Source organism: Moschus berezovskii, chromosome 12, assembly GCF_049115385.1.
Source record: "Moschus berezovskii isolate FMDL1 chromosome 12, NW_MosBer_1.0, whole genome shotgun sequence".
In the NCBI taxonomy this organism is placed as follows: Eukaryota; Metazoa; Chordata; class Mammalia; order Artiodactyla; family Moschidae; genus Moschus; species Moschus berezovskii.
In genome coordinates this window covers 97,261,014-97,277,770 of record NC_142471.1, presented here as the reverse complement: position 1 = coordinate 97,277,770, position 16,757 = coordinate 97,261,014, and the positions used below count along the sequence as shown (strand labels likewise).

The window sequence follows — 16,757 nt, the reverse complement described above, 5'->3', positions numbered from 1 at the left end:
GCCTGGTGGTGGGAGGGCCGTAGCTCGGTGGGCGGGGCCTGACGATGCACAGGGCGTGGCGGGTGGGATGGAGCGAGGGGCGTGGCCTGGCGGTGGGCGTGGCCTGGAGTGGGGCGGGGCGGGCGGGGCGGGGCCGGGCCGGGCCGGGCCTGGCCGCGGGTGGGCTGGCCTGGCGGTGGCTCCAGCCCTGATGGTCGCACCCCCTCAGTTACAGAATGTCAGCAGTCCTGTGATGCGAAGACTGCGGCACCTCAGGCTCAGCCTCGTGGAGGGCTGTCTGGACACGCTGCAGCTCACCTGGGAGGACGCCCGGCGGCGGCAGCTGGAGCAGAGCTCCACCGACAAGCTGCTGTCTGACTTCCTGCAGAGCCCCAGTGACTACAGCGCTGTCGGCCTGGTAACGTCCCTGGACACGCGCTGGGGGACCCCCCACCGTGTGCCTGACCAGCCATTGGGAACCCAGGAGGTCGGGATTCACAAACGTCCCCCGAAGTCTCTGAGCTGAGGGGTTTCCTGCCCCGGTAGCTCGCAGCAGCCCCCAAAAGGCCCGTCTGATTGGCTAATGGAGATCGGGGTCTTCCTGGGGGAGGTGCCCCTTCCCAAGGGAGTGCTCTGACGGCTGTGTCGCCACAGGAAGGCGTCCATAAAGGTGAGCTGCCGTCTGTTAAAAAGATGAGTTATGTCTGCAGAATGATTCTGAGGAAAACATGTTCTGTTCTTAGACTGTTTTAGATTTCCACAAGTGTGGACCCAATTAATCTGACCAAAGAACCAAATGAGTCCTAAATGGACCTCAATACAAACTCATGTCCTTGTCAGGTCAGTTCAGTAGCTCGGTCACATTCAGCTCTTTGTGACCCCATGGACTGCAGCACACCAGGCCTCCCTGTCCATCACCAACTCCCATCCTTGTCAACCTGCCCCAAATTGAGGCTCCTCCGCAGATTCTAGAACCTCCCAGCACCTGAGCCTCGGAGACCCTAGCGACATTGCAGGGCTGTTGGAGGGCGGGGCCTGGGTGGGCAGCAGCGGTGGCCCTTGTTGGGTGACTGAGGTGGTTTGTGTCCCTGAAGAAGTGGTTCAACCTGAAGCACAGCCTGGCGCACACTGTCCTGGCACAGCTGGGGAGCCTGCAGTCGCTGAGCGCGGACTGCGAGGAGCCTCACCCGTGGCTCCTGGGCCTGGCCGGGAAGGCGCTGCACCTGCTGGCTGAGAACTGGGACCTCCTGCTCCCCGCCAGCTACTGGGATGAGAGCCTCTGGGTGCGTCCTGGCCGGCTCCCAGACTGACAACTTAGGCCTAAAAAACAAGAATATATTTAGAGCTCACTGGATCTTAATAAGAACTGGGGTAGAAAACAGGCTTTGAGTTGTCCGGGGTCAAGAAGCGTGGTGTGGGCTGTGGAGGGAGGAAAAGGCAGGCCAAAGGCCTGACCCCCGGAGGAAGAATGGGAGGGGGAGGAGGGGCAAGCAGGACAGGCCGTCCTAAGTGGGGCACCCCACCCCAAATGGGGGTGTCCCCGGGCGGTGGCTCCTGGCGCCTCCCCCACCAGCAGCTCTGTGCCTGAGGACCAGGCCCCTGCCCCACCCAAGGATCAGTCCTGCACACTTTCGCTGCTACCCCCCAACCCCTGCCCCCACCCACCCACGCGGTCCAGGGAAGCCCTCCTCCCGACAGCCATGCCAGTGCACCCAGGACCGCCTTCTTCTCTCCAGTACCCACCCCCGCCAGGTTGCCCTGCAGGCCTGGTGCCCCTGAGGAAGCCCCTGCCCCTAGGAAGGGATTCTGGTGACAGCCGCCCCCGTGGGAGCTCCTGGTCGTCGTCTTAAACACCTTTGTAGATGCGAGAAGGCACCTGCCCAGGTGCAGCCAGGCCGGCCCCAGGGACCTGGCCGGGTGTACAGCCCTGGGGTCGGCCCAGTGGCGGCTGTCCGGGTCTCCAGGCCCTAAGACGTGATTCACATTTGGGTGAATTGGTGGCATTTTGGCCCTGCATTCGACCATCATTCACTGAGCACCTGAAAAGCTGGTTCTGAACTGGGTAGACCTGGACGGGACGTGTGGCCCTCCTTTGAGCGGGCGTCCGTCTAGGAAGCTGCGCTCACCACACCCCTGCTCGGAGGGGCTGCCTGCCTCTGTCTTATCCCTGCAGACCCAGGGCTCCCCCACCTTGAGTCTCCTGGGCCCACTGCCCCCCAAACAGGTCCCCCTGGCCTCCCGAGGACCCACCCCTTCAGGGTGCCTTGTCCTGCAGAGGAGACAAGAGGAGCCTTGTGGTGCCTTGGCCCTTGGGCCCCTGGGGCAGATGGGCACCCGGCTTCCCCAGGCCTAGTGCTCGAGGGAGGGGATTTGAGAGGCCTGAAGGGGTGCGGCACAGAAGGCCATCCCCAGGGGCCTGCCAAGGCTCCTCCCTGCGGCACCTGCCAGGTGCTGGCTTCTCTGCCATGCCCCCACCGGTTACCTAAATCAGCAAAGGATGGGCTGCAGCGGGGCCTGCCGTGCCCCACCCCCAGGGGTCCTGCAGAGACATGTCTACACTGCCCCAGGCTCTGACTGGAGGTGTGTTGTCTGTAGGGAGGCGCTGAGCGCAGCAGCCTCAGGGGTCTGGAGGTCAACCAGGAGGACCCGGAACATGAAGGGCCCTACAGTGAACTGCCATCCTTCAGGGCCACCCCCGAGGAGCGGAGGAAGGGCTGGGATCAGAGGGTACGCTGGCCCCCACCCAGCCCCAGGCCATCCAGCCCCAGGCCGCCCGGCCCATGGAGGCCGCCCGGCCCTTGGAGCCTACCTGAGTCTGAGCTCCCCCTGCAGAGGAGGGTGGTGCTGGCCCAGCAGTACCTGGCCCAGGCGTCCGAGGTGCTGCTACAGTGCCTGCATGGGGCCCTGGGCAGCAACCTCCTGGACGTCGCCGCGGCCGCCAGCCTGGAGATGGTGGAGTGCACGGGCATCCTGGAGCCCGCAACGGCCTGCCAGTTCCTTGCGCTGTCTCAGGTGTGCTCTGCTCCGGGCTGTTGCTGCAAGGCCCCCCTTGGCCACTGGGGAGAGGGAGGTCCCCTGAGACCCCGGTGTTCCCTCTGCCGGCGACCTCGCTGGCCAGGCTGAAACTAGGCTCCACTTTAAGGACAGTGCTCATTGGAGGAGGCACCCTGGGTACCTGGAGAAGGGGTTCTGGCCCCCCCATCTCAGTTCCTGTGGGCACACGAGCAGCGGAAGCCCCCAAGCTTCTGTTCCTCGGGCTCAGGGGAGAGCAGAGCACTCTCCTCCCTGCGTCCTGAGCCGGCAGGCCTGCAGGCTCAGCGGTGAAGGCCGCCTCGCCCGGCCTCTCGGCTGTGCCAGCGGCCTGGGGGAGCGCCTGGGTGCCCACCTGCCGTGGACGGTGCCTGGGCCCCCTGGCAGCCTCTGCGGTCTGTTTCAGAGCTGCTCGGCCTCTGAGAGGATGCGCGATGTCCTGCTCGCAGCCACGGCCAACACCAGCAGCTCACAGCTGGCCGCGCTGCTGCAGCTCCAGGACAGGCTGAGGCGCCAGGAGAGGACATCCACCAACCTGTGTGCCAGCGTGGAGCAGAGGCTGGCCGCCACATCCCAGGTGAGCGGGCCGAGGCCGCCCCCGGGCCTGCCCCGCCCCCGAGCCTGCCCCGCCACATCCCAGGTGAGCAGGCCTGCCCCGCCCCGCAGCCCAGCCGCCCACCCGCCGCCACCGCCGTGTGGTTCTGGGGCCCACGCACCCTCTCGAAGCCGCAGCTTCTCATGGGCCCACGTCCGGCATCGGCGAGACCCCACGGGCTCACATCACAGACACCCAGGCCTGCGATGGCCGTGAACAGGAGCGGGGAGGACGGGGCTCTCGGGGGGTCCTTTCAGTTCACGCTGCGTTTGAGGAAGCACTTCATATTCAGCCAAGTCTTAGAATTTAATTTTGGAAGAAATTTGCAGAGCGTGGTAGCTAATAGCACCTCCTCTTTTATTTGGACTAGCAGATATGTATTGGAGACTTAAAGAAATTAAACTTGATGAAATTGAATACAGAAAACAGGCCAGAAGCCTCTGATCAAGGCCACCCTCCTCTTCCGTGGGGCTTCCATGGCCGCTGGTGTGGGCCGACCACGTACCCCTCAATCCAGGCTGCCTTTCTCCTTCTGACCAGTAGGGATGGGACGACTCTCTGGCCGGGGCTGTCCTGTGTGTGCTGGGGGTGTTAGCGGCAGCCCTGGCCTCCAGCGCCTTCCCACATGACACCCCAGAAATGTCTCCAGGCCAAGAGCCCTGCCGTGATCCAGGGATAGGAATGCCCCCTCCTGCAGGGCGGGGCCAGCCTGGAGGAGGTGAGAGGTGGTCTGTAAACCCTGGGAAGACTCATCAGTGGAAAGCCCGGCAGTCTTCTGCTGAGACGTGGTACCGGAGGGGACGACCGAGCGGCCAGTCAGCGGGGACCCGCGTCCCCAGCGCGTGAGCGCCAGTGACACAACTTCAAACGTGTGAACAGAACCGACTCCAACAGGAGCCGCAGACAGGTCCTCGGCTCCGCGGGGAGGCTGGACCCATCCTCTAAGTTCCTGGTAGAAAGAGAAGATGAGCCAGCAGCAGCCTGCAGAAGTGTGCGGGAGCGTCTCCGAGCGCAGGAGGTCTGACCGGACGTGGCCAGACGTTCACGGAACTGGAACCGGGAGGGAGCGGGACCTCTACCAAGCAGGCCATCATCGGCCACAGGATGCCTCAGCAGATGCCAAAGCACTGAAGTCACTCAGTTTGTTTTCCAACCACAAGGAAGTTAAAACAGAAATCAATAACTGAAAGATACATGTAAAAAACCACGAAATTTCCTTGAAATTAAACAGTATGTCTATCATCATCAATTGGTCAAAGAAGAAATGATAATGGAATTTACAAAATATTTTAAATTGACAATAAAAATACTATATATGAAAACCTAGGAGACTTGTCTAAAACAGGGTTTAGGGGAAAATATACACCCTTGAGTACAAAAAGAAAGCCTGAAAAAAACAGTGATTTAAACTTTGATTTCAAAAAGCTAGAATAAAAACATCTAAGAAAAAAGAAAAACAAATGAGAGGTAGAACAAGAGAAACCATGAAATTAAATCACGCCTATGGCAGAGGAAATCAATAACAGCAGGAATGGGTTCCAAGGGAAGACCGCTTATAGTGAAACTGACAAACGCTGAGGGAGACCTGACAGAGGGGAGACAGACGTTTCAGGATGGGCAACACGACACCGTGAGATCCTTCGGACATCAAAAAGCTAAAGAGACTGGTTTATAACCTCACTCTAATAAATCTGGCAATTTGAGCGAGATGGACAAATTCCTCAAAAAATATAACCTACCAAAGCTGACAATAGAAAATCTGAATAACTTAATCTCTCTTCAAGAAGTGAAGCCTTAACAGCATCACAAACAGAGTTCCAGACCCAGTTGGCTTCACCAACAAATTCCCCCAAACACTGAAGGAAGAAACGATCCTTCAGGGACCAGGAGCAACAGGAACAGTCCCTGACGCTCCTCAGAGCAGCCCATGAGCCTCCACGCTGAACGTGGGAAAACTCTCTTATCACCGTGGACACAAAATATCAGCAAGAAGACCCAGGGACTGTGAAAGGGATAACGCAGAAGGATCAGATGCTGTGCACCATGCAATCTAGTATTTTAATTCATTCAATATAGTCCAACGTATTAACAGGAGGAAAAGGAGAAAATCGTAAGGCCATCTTGATAGATGCAGAAAAACTGTCAAAATTCAACACCAGCCCAAAAATCAAGATAGGAGATAATTTCATTTATTTTTAATTGAAGGGTAATTGCCTTACGGTAATGAGCTGGTCTCCACCAAGCGTCAGCATGAATCAGCCATGGGTTTACCCACGTCCCCGCCCACCTCCCTCCCCATCCGCCTCTGGGCTGTCTGTTACCCAGCCCTGGTTTGAGTTCCCTGAGTCACACAGCGGTTTCCACTGGCTCTCTGGCTTACATATGGTAATGTATGTTTCCATGTTACTAAGAAGATAATTTCCTTAATCTGATAAAGAATATCTCTAAAACTCTATAGCAAAGATCATACTATACATTAATTTTCAGAAAAATTCTGCAAACTTTTCTCCTAGAGTTGAAATGACACAAGAAAGCTATCATACTTCTATTGAATAGAACAGTTAGACTAGAAAAAGGAATAAAGGGCAGAAGCATTGAAAAGGGAGAAGTAAAATTGATTATTCACAATCAACATGATTGTGGGCCTTAAAAGCCATCGTCTCTGAGACACAGACGCTGGGAGGCCTCGGCCGAGGGCTGTGCCGATGCCTGCACCTCTACACGCCAGTTACAAGTGGCGACAGTGTCTGAATCACACCATTTTCAGTGACATCAAAACCAATCAAACACCTAAGGAAAATCTAATGAAAGACATGATCTCTACCCCCAAAACCACAAACCTCTCTAAGGAAAACTCAAAAAGGGCCGATAAGAGGCAGAGCCACATCTGGGGAAGGAAGCCTCTGTGTGAGCACGTCTGTAAGGAAGTGCCAGCTTCCGAAGCAAGACAGCAGAACCTGCTTGAAGCGGCGGAAGAGGCGACAGAGAAAGGCCAGGAACAGGCCCACCGCACACGCCTGACTCGGGCTGGGGCGGGGGGGGGAGGATGGTGCGGCCCTGCCCGGGTGACGGCTCCCCGAGAAGGTGACACAGTGGAGCTCGCGGAGGACGCTTTTGGAGACGAGCCTCCTCATCACCAGGAAGGAGGTACAAACTACTACACGCTGCACTGCACGGACGTGAAGAACCTCTGTTCATCAGAACTGCAGCCCGGGAGTCAAAGGCAAACCTCAGAGGAGGTCCAGCACACTCCCGGGGTGACCGGGAGCTGGAATCCTGTCTGGAGAAAGGAGGTGGCCCACTCGGGAAGAGAAAGACTGACCATCCAGTGGAGGAAATTCACAAGGCTGGACTGTCACAGAAGATACCCAAACGGCCAGTAAACTTTTAAAACGATGCCCAGGTCCACTGGTCATCAGAGAAATGCAGAAATTAAAACCCCACCCGAGTACTACTGGACATCCAGCAGAGGGGCGGAAGGCACCCAGGGCTGAGGAGGAGGGCCCCGTGGGGGTGGGGTAGGGTCCGTCCACATGTAGCCCCTTCGGAAGTGAGTTCAACCCAGCAACTCTCCCTGCGGGCCGTGGTCCCCAAGGACAGACGTCACAGCAGTATTCGTGCTCACTGGCCACAGACGGATGAGAGGCCGTATCTTCCCCATGGGACACTGCAGGCAAAAAGGGCAACAGGGCCAGCTGCCGCGGGTGCCAGCCTGGAGGGACCCCGGACGCTGGGCGGTGGCCGCGGAGCTGAGGAGGTCTGGCCCCTGTGACCCATCCCCCAGCTTGGGGAGCACGGTCTCCGCCTGCTCCGCTGGAACAGGCGTTCCGCGCGCCCCCCGCAGTGGACCTGAGCGCGGACACTGGTCAGCCGCCTCAAACCTGCAGCTGTTTCCATCAGAAAGCAGGGGGCGGGTGTGGGCGGCTCCCCCCGGGGGGTGGTCTGCGGGCTGCCTGTGGCTCCTGCTGCAGACCCGCAGAAAAGAGCGGGGCGTCAGGGCGAACCGCACCAACTGTGGGCTGGGAAACTGATCGCAGGCCTCCCGGCCTGCGTCTGCTGGGGGTCGGGGGACGCCGGGCCCTCCGCGGGGCTGGGTCCCTGCCCTCCCCGGCGGTGCCCACGGCGAGGTCTGCGTGCCTCTGCTGACCCCTGGCGGCGGCCGCCGGCCCGGACTGACCCCAAGTGTCACCCGCAGGCTTGGCAAAACCTCTGGGTCACCGAACAGCACTTTAACCTCTTGAATGACATTCCTCCCACGATACGGATCATCTTTCTGCACCACTCCAGGGACAGGTGAGGCCTTCTCCCCTGTTCCCCTGCTGCTCCCCTTCCTCCTGCTCCAGCGGTCCCTGTGGACACAGCACGGGCCAGGGTGGGCTGCCCGTTGGGATGGGGTGGGTGGACCGTCCCTCTGCCAGGGTGCCCAGGCTGACGGGTATGACGGCGGGGGTCCAGGCACAGTGCCCTGTCCTGCCAGCACACAGCCCTGGTCTAAAGGGCATGGTTGAAGTGCAGCAGAACCCCTGGTCTGCCATCCTTGGCCACCCTGCAGAGTGCCATGGGGGGGGGGGGCGGGAAGGGGTTGCTGTGTGACTCCGTGTCCTGACTTGTCTGAGGTTCAAGGGAGGGGCTTATGTGGAGGGGGTGGCACAGAGTCCGCCTCTTCAGGGCTCCTCTGGGACCCCACCCTGTCCTGCCAACAGGACCCGTCTGTACGGCGCCTCCTACGACAAACCCAAGTCTATCCCTGCGGCCAAAGGCAAAATACTCCAGACCGGGGGTGAGTCATGCCATAGCACTGCCTTCTGCGGGGTAGGGGCATCCCTGGTGGGACAGGGCAGAGAGAGACCTGACACTTCTCCACCCACCCTCCCCCCGGGTTGCCAGCCCCCATCCAGGCATATTTCCCAGGTAGGGAGGGGGCACCAGGCGGAAGCAGCAGAGCCTGGCCCATGCGCCGCCCACTGGGGAGACCCCCCAACATCCCCTCTCCGGCTCCTTCCTCAGCCTCAGCACTTCATTCCACCTGCCCGTTCACTTACAACCACAGAGAGCCGTTTGCTCTGTCCCAGGACCCCCTGGCTACTTCCTGGTGCCCCGAGGGCCTGCCTCTGCTCCTGAACATCAACAGGCATGACACCACCCACCTGTCTCCTGCCGGGGGACTGGCCCCCCGTTCCCTGCTGACTCCTCCCTGTGTCTGCAGAGCAGCCTTGGCACATGGCAGATGCTGAGTTTCTATCTGCCTTCCTTCCCAACCTCGCTAGCCGTCTCCCCTCCAGCGGGGTTCTGGCGCTGACTCCTTCTGGGGAAGGTCCCAAAGCTTAGCTCATAGCTTGCCATGCCCCCATCAAGTCCGGTGGTATAGTGTTCCATCCACAGTGCTCTCGGCCTGAAGGGCAGTCTGCGAGGCCCAGCGTGGGGACGTGCCTTTGTCTCCGCAGGCTTCTGCAAGGTGGCTCGGGTGGCCGTGAGCCCCTCCGACTTCTCCCGCCTGCTGGCCAGGGTCCAGCAGTTCCGGGAGCAGGCCCAGGCCAAGGCCTACAGTGAGGACATGGCCCTGAGCGCTGGCCTGGTGAGACCCAAGCCCACGGGCAGGGCGGGGACCACTGCCCGACACTGCCGGACCCCAGGTCAGGCTCCTTGGCCAGACCCGGCGCCAACTCTGCTTTGAATCCTTGAGCCAAGCCTGGTGCAAATGCCCCCGCTGTGCTGGCAGAGCAGTGCGGCGGGCTGGGGTGCCCTGGCTCTGAGCAAGGCCTTTCCCGGGGGTTGCCTGCAGGGTCTGGCCTCCTGGGGGCTCCAGGGGGTCCGCTTTGACACCTTGTAACCTCAGCGGTTGTTTGGGTTGAGGAGGATTCAGAAGACGTGTGCCCGACGGGGGAGGACCGCGCTCTGCCGAGGCTCGAGGCCGTCTTGAAGGCCATGGAGCAGTACCTGCAGCCGCTGTTCCCGCTGCTCAGCTGCCCCCCAGAGCCCAGGTACTCCCCAGGGCTGCCTCCTGAAGGGCTCAGGCACCGAGTTCCAGCTGGACTGCTGGGACCCTGGGGGCGGGGGGTCCAGGGCCCCTGAGTCCCCACAGGTATGCACAGGTCCCAAGCAGCGTGACGCCCAGGCTGAGGGTGGGCGGCGGGGGGCTCCATGCAAAAGCCAGCTCAGCCTCCACCCCTGAGCCCTGCAGCGAGCTGAGCAGCTGGCTGTGGGCATGGGAGGGTCAGAGCTGTGTCCTCTTGGAGACCCTGAGGCCGCAGCCCCGGGCTGCTTTCTGTGAGCAATCGGGCAGCGGACTAACCTGGAGAGAGCACGGGCCCTCAGAAACAGAAGCTGGGCTCCGCCCGCCTGCCATTCGGGGGGGGGGGGGGGAGTCTGGCCCCGCCCCAGACCTTTTCTGGGGACGTCCCTGCGACGTGGAGCCCTGCTGCCCTCTGGTCTGGGTGTGGTGGGAGGGGAGAGCCTGGCAGAGGGCCCAGCCCCGTGAATCTGGGTCTGTGGGGAAGGAAGCTGGGGGGGTCAGCACATGGACTCCCTGATTGGCCAGCAGGTCAGCGCGTGCTGATTCCAACGTGTTCACATCCATGCCCCGGTCTCGGGAGACGGACCCCCAGCAGGGACCGCAGCGAGCCCAGTGCCCTGATGCTGCCCTGGAGACACTCGGCCCGGAGGACTCACCGCCCCTTCTCAGGGGTGTTCACAGGTTTTTTCAACATGAATCTGCCTTTGCTTTCAGAGCTCCGATCCCCATGGTTGTTGCAGATTCTGGAAAAACCAAGAGCAAAGACAAGGAGAGGAAAGCGTCCCTGTCCCAGGGTGAGTGGGGCCTGGGGCCTGGCCTGTGGGATGGAGGCTGGCAGAAACCGCTCTGGACGGTGCTGATCGGTGCCCTGGCAGGCCATGTGCAACCCCCCACTGCCCACCCCGCCCTCAGGACCCCCACTGGTGCCTGGGCAGACCGAGGGACAGAGACCACGGCAACATCACCGTCACCCTCGGGGGCTGACTGCTGGAGTGGCCGTGGGGTCCCGGGAGCACCACTACCCGTCCTCTAATGGAGCTGCCACAGTGGCCAAGGCCCCCTCTGGACAGTCCTCGGGGAGGGGGGCTAGCGCAACTGCCCGTCCCTTGAAGGGGCTCCCTGGTGGAAGGAGCCGAGGCTCCAGCACCTGCCTCAGGAGTGCCCACGGAGCGTGGGCGGCCCTTGGCACCACAGAGGACATGGCGTCCCCCAACCCAGGCAGTGTCCAGGTCCTGGCTGTGCCCAGTTCAGCCTCCTCCCCAAGTCCCTCGTAGGGTGGGGGTGGGGGTGGTGAGGGGCAGGGTCTGTGCTGCCAGGGAGCGGTAGCGGCGGCATCCCCCCACAGTGCAGCCTGAGGTCGCAGACGACGTCATCCTGATCGCGGACAGGCATCTGCTGGAGCTGCCGCTGGAAGGGCTCTCTGTGTTCGACGATGGGCTGGTGTCCTCGCTGTCACGGGAGTTTTCTCTCCAGATGCTGTGCAATCGCCTCCGCAGAGAGGAGCCAGGTGAAAGCCCAGCGGACACCTAAAATGCATAGATGGCTTTCATGATAAGGGAGTGTAACTCTTGTCAAAAGGCAGTTATCAAAGTTGCCACGCTTTTCAGGGCCCTGGTGCATTTGGAGGTGTTTAGGGAGCACCTTCCATGAGCCAGCGCTCTGACAGCTGCCAACATACCCCAGGCAGGACCCTAACTTCCCTCCTGGCCTCACAAACTTCTGTCTCTAAGGAGGGGACTGGTGGTCACCAGCCAACGATACAGTTGGTCATCGATTAGATGGTGAGAGGCAGCACGGGAGGCAACCAGGAGGCCTGGCTTGGGCAGGGGCGGGGGAGCCAGCCGTGGTCACATTCTGTGTCACGAGTGTGCAGGGCATGTGAACATTCTCCAGGCTGCACGTTTGTGCCTTGTGGTTTCTGGCATGTATGCTTCACTAAGATAAATATCAAATTACATTAAAAATAAAGAGATTGGACTTTTATTTTCACCCAAGATGAGGTGAAAGAGAGCAAATATGCCCTTCTAGCTGAAACAACCAAAACCCAGACAGAAATACATGAAGCACCAGTTTTCAGATACTGGCAACCAGGCAGTGGGCCCAGTGATCCCCAAGGGAGGAAAACAGGCAGGTGAGCCCCAGCTTTCTGCCTGGAGAGAGTCTCAGGCTGCAGCAGGTTAGGGGGGCCCAGGTAGAGCCCAGCGGTCTCCCCAAGGTGAGCAGAGGCCCGCTGGGGACACACGGCGACCCTGGGAGGAGAGACACACAGTGGGTCCCCTCCATCCCCAGCTGCGAGCCCGTCAGCACAGGTGTGTGTGGGAACTACACGCAGAAGCTCATGGTCCCCGGCATCAGGCACAGGGGCCAAGGGCATTGCCGACTTCAGTCCCACCTCCAGAGCTGAAAGAAGCCTCAAGGCATCAAACTGTTTCCAGGTAACTTAACTGCGTCTCAAGGTTTCAAAAATTTTTTAAAAATTAAAACTAAATTTAATTTCAAAATTAAAAAAAATCCAGGACCCAACAAGGTAAAATTTGAAATGTCTGACATCCAATCAAAAAGTACCTGCCTTCAAAGACTCCTAAAGAAAAGTCAATCAAAAGCAGAAGCAGACAGGACGCAGGTGATAGAGTCAGCCAGCAGACCATTAAGCAGGCCCTGGACCTGTGGCCCGAGTGTCGGGAGGTGGTGGGAGGTGGAGTGTGGTGAGCAGAGACGTGCAGACGGGAAGTGGACCCGAACTGAGCTTCTGCTGAGGACAGACATGCCCTGGGCAGCATTGCTGCAGCCTGGCACAGCAGGAGGGCAGCCTGGTGAGCTTGAAGAGATTAAAAAAACAAACTGGGGAAAAAAACAGAACAAAAAACCTGGGGAGAACAGAGCAGCAGTGAGCTGCTGGACAAGGTAAAGGAACTAAATATGCCTGTAGAGGAGTTATCTCTGGGGGAGTATTTCAGTTCATAATGACCAGTTTTCCCCAAAATTTCATGAAAACTGTAATCTTGCAGACCCAAGAAGTTCAGTGAGTCCCAAACACAAGAAACAAAACTACAAAGGGACCACTGTAGTCAGAGTGATTAAAACCAGTGGTAGAGTATTGTGCAAGCAGCCAAGGGGAAAAGAACCAAGAAGAGGTGGCAAGAATACACAGAACTATACACGAAAGATCTTCATGACCCAGATAATCACAATGGTGTGATCACTCACCTAGAGCCAGACATCCTGGAATGCGAAGTCAAGTGGGCCTTAGGAAGCATCACTACGAACAAAGCTAGTGGAGGTGATGGAATTCCAGTTGAGCTATTTCAAATCCTAAAAGATGATGCTGTGAAAGGGCTGCACTCAATATGCCAGCAAATGTGGAAAACTCAGCAGTGGCCACAGGACTGGAAAAGGTCAGTTTTCATTCCAATCCCAAAGAAAGGCAATGCCAAAGAATGCTCAAACTACCGCACAATTGCACTCATCTCACATGCTAGCAAAGTAATGCTCAAAATTCTCCAAGTCAGGCTTCAGCAATACGTGAACTGTGAACTTCCAGATGTTCAAGCTGGATTTAGAAAAGGCAGATGAACCAGAGAACAAACTGCCAACATCCATTGGATCATTGAAAAAGCAAGAGAGTTCCTTTATTTACTATGCCAAAGCCTTTGACTGTGTGGACCACAACAAACTCTGGAAAATTCTTCAAGAAATGGGAATACCAGACCACCTGACCTGCCTCTTGAGAAATCTGTATGCAGGTTAGGAAGCAACAGTTAGAACTGGACATGGGACACCAGACTGGTTCCAAATCAGGAAAGGAGTACATCAAGGCTGTATATTGTCACCCTGCTTATTTAACTTATATTCAGAGTACATGATGAGAAACGCTGGACTGGATGAAGCACAAGCTGGAATCAAGATTGCCAACAGAAATATCAATAACCTCAGATATGCAGATGACACCACCCTTATGACAGAAAGTGAAGAAGAACTAAAGAGCCTCTTGATGAAAATGAAAGAGGAAGGTAAAAAAGTTGGCTTAAAGCTCAACATTCAGAAAACTAAGATCATGGCATCCGGTCCCATCACTTCATGACAAACAGATGGGGAAACAGTGGAAACAGTGTCAGACTTTATTTTTTGGGGCTCCAAAATCACTGCAGATGGTGATTGCAACCATGAAATTAAAAGATGCTTGCTCCTTAGAAGAAAAGTTATGACCAACCTAGATAGCATATTAAAAGACAGAGACATAGTACTTTGCCAACAAAGGTCCGTCTAGTCAAGGCTATGGTTTTTCCAGTGGTCATGTATGGATGTGAGAGTTGGACCATAAAGAAAGCTGAGCACTGAAGAACTGATGCTTTTGAACTGTGCTGTTGGAGAAGACTTTTGAGAATCCCTTGGACTGCAAGGAGATCCATCCAGCCCATCTTTTTTTTTTTTTTATTTTTTTTATATCTAAAAAAGAATTTTATTAAAAAAGCACAAATGCAAAGAAATGAACAGAGGAAAATTTATGCGTCGAACCTGGACTGGTCACTTATGATAATATACATGCTACAATTCCATTCTCTCCAATCATTCCACCTTCACCCTCTCCCACAGAGTCCCAAAGACTGTTCTAAATGCCTATGTCTCTTTTGCAGTCTCTTATACAGGGTTCAGGTTACCATCTTTCTAAATTCCATATATATGCATTAGTATACTGTATTGATGTTTTTCTTTCTGGCTTACTTCACTCTGTATAATTGGCTCCAATTTCATCCACCTCATTAAAACTGATTCAAATGCATTCTTTTTGATGGCTGAGAAATACTCCATTGTGTATAGGTACCAAAGATTTCTTATCCATTCATCTGCAGATGGACATCTAGGTTGCTTCCATGTCCTGGCTATTATAAACAGTGCTGCAATGAACATTGGAGTACATGTGTCTCTTTCAATTCTGGTTTCCTCGGTGTGTATGCCCAGGAGTGCGATCGCTGGATCATATGGCAGTTCTATTTCCAGTTTTCTGAGGAATCTCCACACTGTTCTCCATAGTGGCTGTACTAGTTTGCATTCCCACCAACAGTGTAAGAGGGTTCCCTTCTCTCCACACCCTCTCCAGCACTTATTGCATGTAGACTTTTGGATAGCAGCCATTCTGATTGGTGTGAAATGGTATCTCATTGTGGTTTTGATTTGCATTTCTCTGATGATGAGGGATGTTGAGCATTTTTTCATGTGTTTATTAGCCATCTTTATGTCTTCTTTGGAGAAATGTCTGTTTAGTTCTTTGGCCCATTTTTTGATTGGGTCACTTAGTTTTCTGGAATTAAGCTGCAGGAGCTGCTTGTATAATTTGGAGATTAATCCTTTATCAGTTGCTTCATTTGCTATTATTGTCTCCCATTCTGAAGGTTGTCTTCTCACCTTGCTTAGAGTTTCCTTTGCTGTGCAGAAGGAACGTAGGCAAAACACTCTCCGACATAAATCACAGCAGGATCCTCCAAGACCCACCTCCCAGAATATTGGAAATAAAAGCAAAAATAAACAAATGGGACCTAATTAAAATCAAAAGCTTCTGCACATCCAGCCCATCTTAAAGGAAATCAGTCTTGAATATTCGTTGGAAGGACTGATGCTGAAGCCGAAGCTCCAATACTTTGGCCACCTGATGCGAAGAGCTGACTCACTGGAAAAGACCCTGAGATCTCTTCAGGGAGATTGAAGGTGGGAGGAGAAGGGGACGACAGAGGATGAGATGGCTGGATGGCATCACCAACCCGATGGACATGAGTTTGAGTGAACTCCGGGAGTTGGTGATGGACAGGGGGGCCTGGTGAGCTGCAGTCTGTGGGGTCACAGAGAGTCAGACACGACCGAGCGACTGAACTGAACTGAAAGGGAGAAGACACCTTGTGTATAAAGAAGCAAATACAAGAGGCACAGCAGGCTTCTCAACTGAAATGACACAGGTAGTGAAGGACGTCTCTAAATTATTACAGAAATATCTATCAATGTAGATATTTTCAAAAATAACTCTCAAGAACAGTGGTGATGAGCTGAATTCTTCCCAGCAGGCCTACTTACTCCACAAGAAAGGCTGAGCATGTTCCCCAGGCAGGGAAAAAAGGGTGGGAGTCCACGTCTACACAAAGGAATAAACACCAGAAGCTGGAAAAGGGTGGGTGGGCATGAAAACTGTTTTCTTAATTTAAACTCTCTTTAAGAGATTTTGACATTAGAAATTAATAGAAATGTGTGGTGGGGTTTACAGCATTATATCAATGGAACGTGTGGGGCAGCAGAGGCTGGGGGGTGAGGGTCATGTGATGACCGGCCAGTGACCAGCGACCAGCGCAGTGACTGGACACAGAGACAGAGACGTGTGGCTGGTACACGGTGAAGAGGATGAAACGGAATCAGAAACAGCAGCGCTGGTCAGAGGGGGCCGGGAAGAGGGGACGTGGAGCCAAGCAGGGACAGGACAGCGAGAAATAAGACAGCAAAGTGGTGTGTTTGCACCCGAACACACCGATAACCAGCCTCCGTGCAAGGTCAAAGCTCCCAGATCAAAAGGTGAAGATCCCGTCCCTGAGTGGAAATACAAGGCCTGGCCCCAAACATGCGTCTTTAAGGAAATCAGCTTAAACCAAAGGACACTAATGGGCCAGAAATTAAGGATGGAAGAGACCATCGGTGCCTGGCCCACCCTGAGCAGGAACAGGAGCCGGAGTGGGGGTGGGCGGAGCCTGGCACAAGCCCCGCCCACTTGCACCCCCTGCTGCTGGGAGTCCCGCCCCTTTCACATTTTACGGGCTATTTGATGTCCTCGCTGTGAGAATCTGTTCTAGCTTTTCACCAGTTTTTGCCTTGGGTTTTCCAGGTTTTGCTCACTAGGTCTGCATACATTTTCTGATCACTTGTCTAAACTGATCTCCCTCTCAAGCTGGTCTCTTCACTCTTGTACCTGGTACCTCTCCATGAACGAAGTATTTGAGTATAGCCCAGTGTATCCATCTTCTCTCAACACCTCGTGCTTATGAGGCCTTCTAAAATAAAACACGCGTTTTCTGACCGAAGACCATGCAGGTCTCCTGTGACGTCCTGTCTGTTTTCCAGCTCTCATGTATTTGCCTCCCTTCCACCTGACGCTGCTGTTTGTGT

General features: G+C 55.9%; 1 protein-coding gene across 1 annotated transcript in view; it reads left to right on the top strand.

Annotated features, from left to right (window-relative positions):
• CFAP46 (cilia and flagella associated protein 46) overlaps positions 1-16,757 on the top strand; it is a 105,622-nt gene that overhangs the window by 81,524 nt on the left and 7,341 nt on the right. Inside the window, exons 40-50 of the mRNA XM_055424372.2 lie at positions 209-397; positions 1,074-1,262; positions 2,575-2,706; positions 2,812-2,991; positions 3,416-3,586; positions 7,800-7,897; positions 8,308-8,384; positions 9,049-9,179; positions 9,461-9,585; positions 10,332-10,411; positions 10,963-11,124. Coding sequence (XP_055280347.2) covers positions 209-397; positions 1,074-1,262; positions 2,575-2,706; positions 2,812-2,991; positions 3,416-3,586; positions 7,800-7,897; positions 8,308-8,384; positions 9,049-9,179; positions 9,461-9,585; positions 10,332-10,411; positions 10,963-11,124 — 1,534 coding nt within the window. The remainder of the gene's footprint in view (positions 1-208; positions 398-1,073; positions 1,263-2,574; positions 2,707-2,811; positions 2,992-3,415; positions 3,587-7,799; positions 7,898-8,307; positions 8,385-9,048; positions 9,180-9,460; positions 9,586-10,331; positions 10,412-10,962; positions 11,125-16,757) is intronic.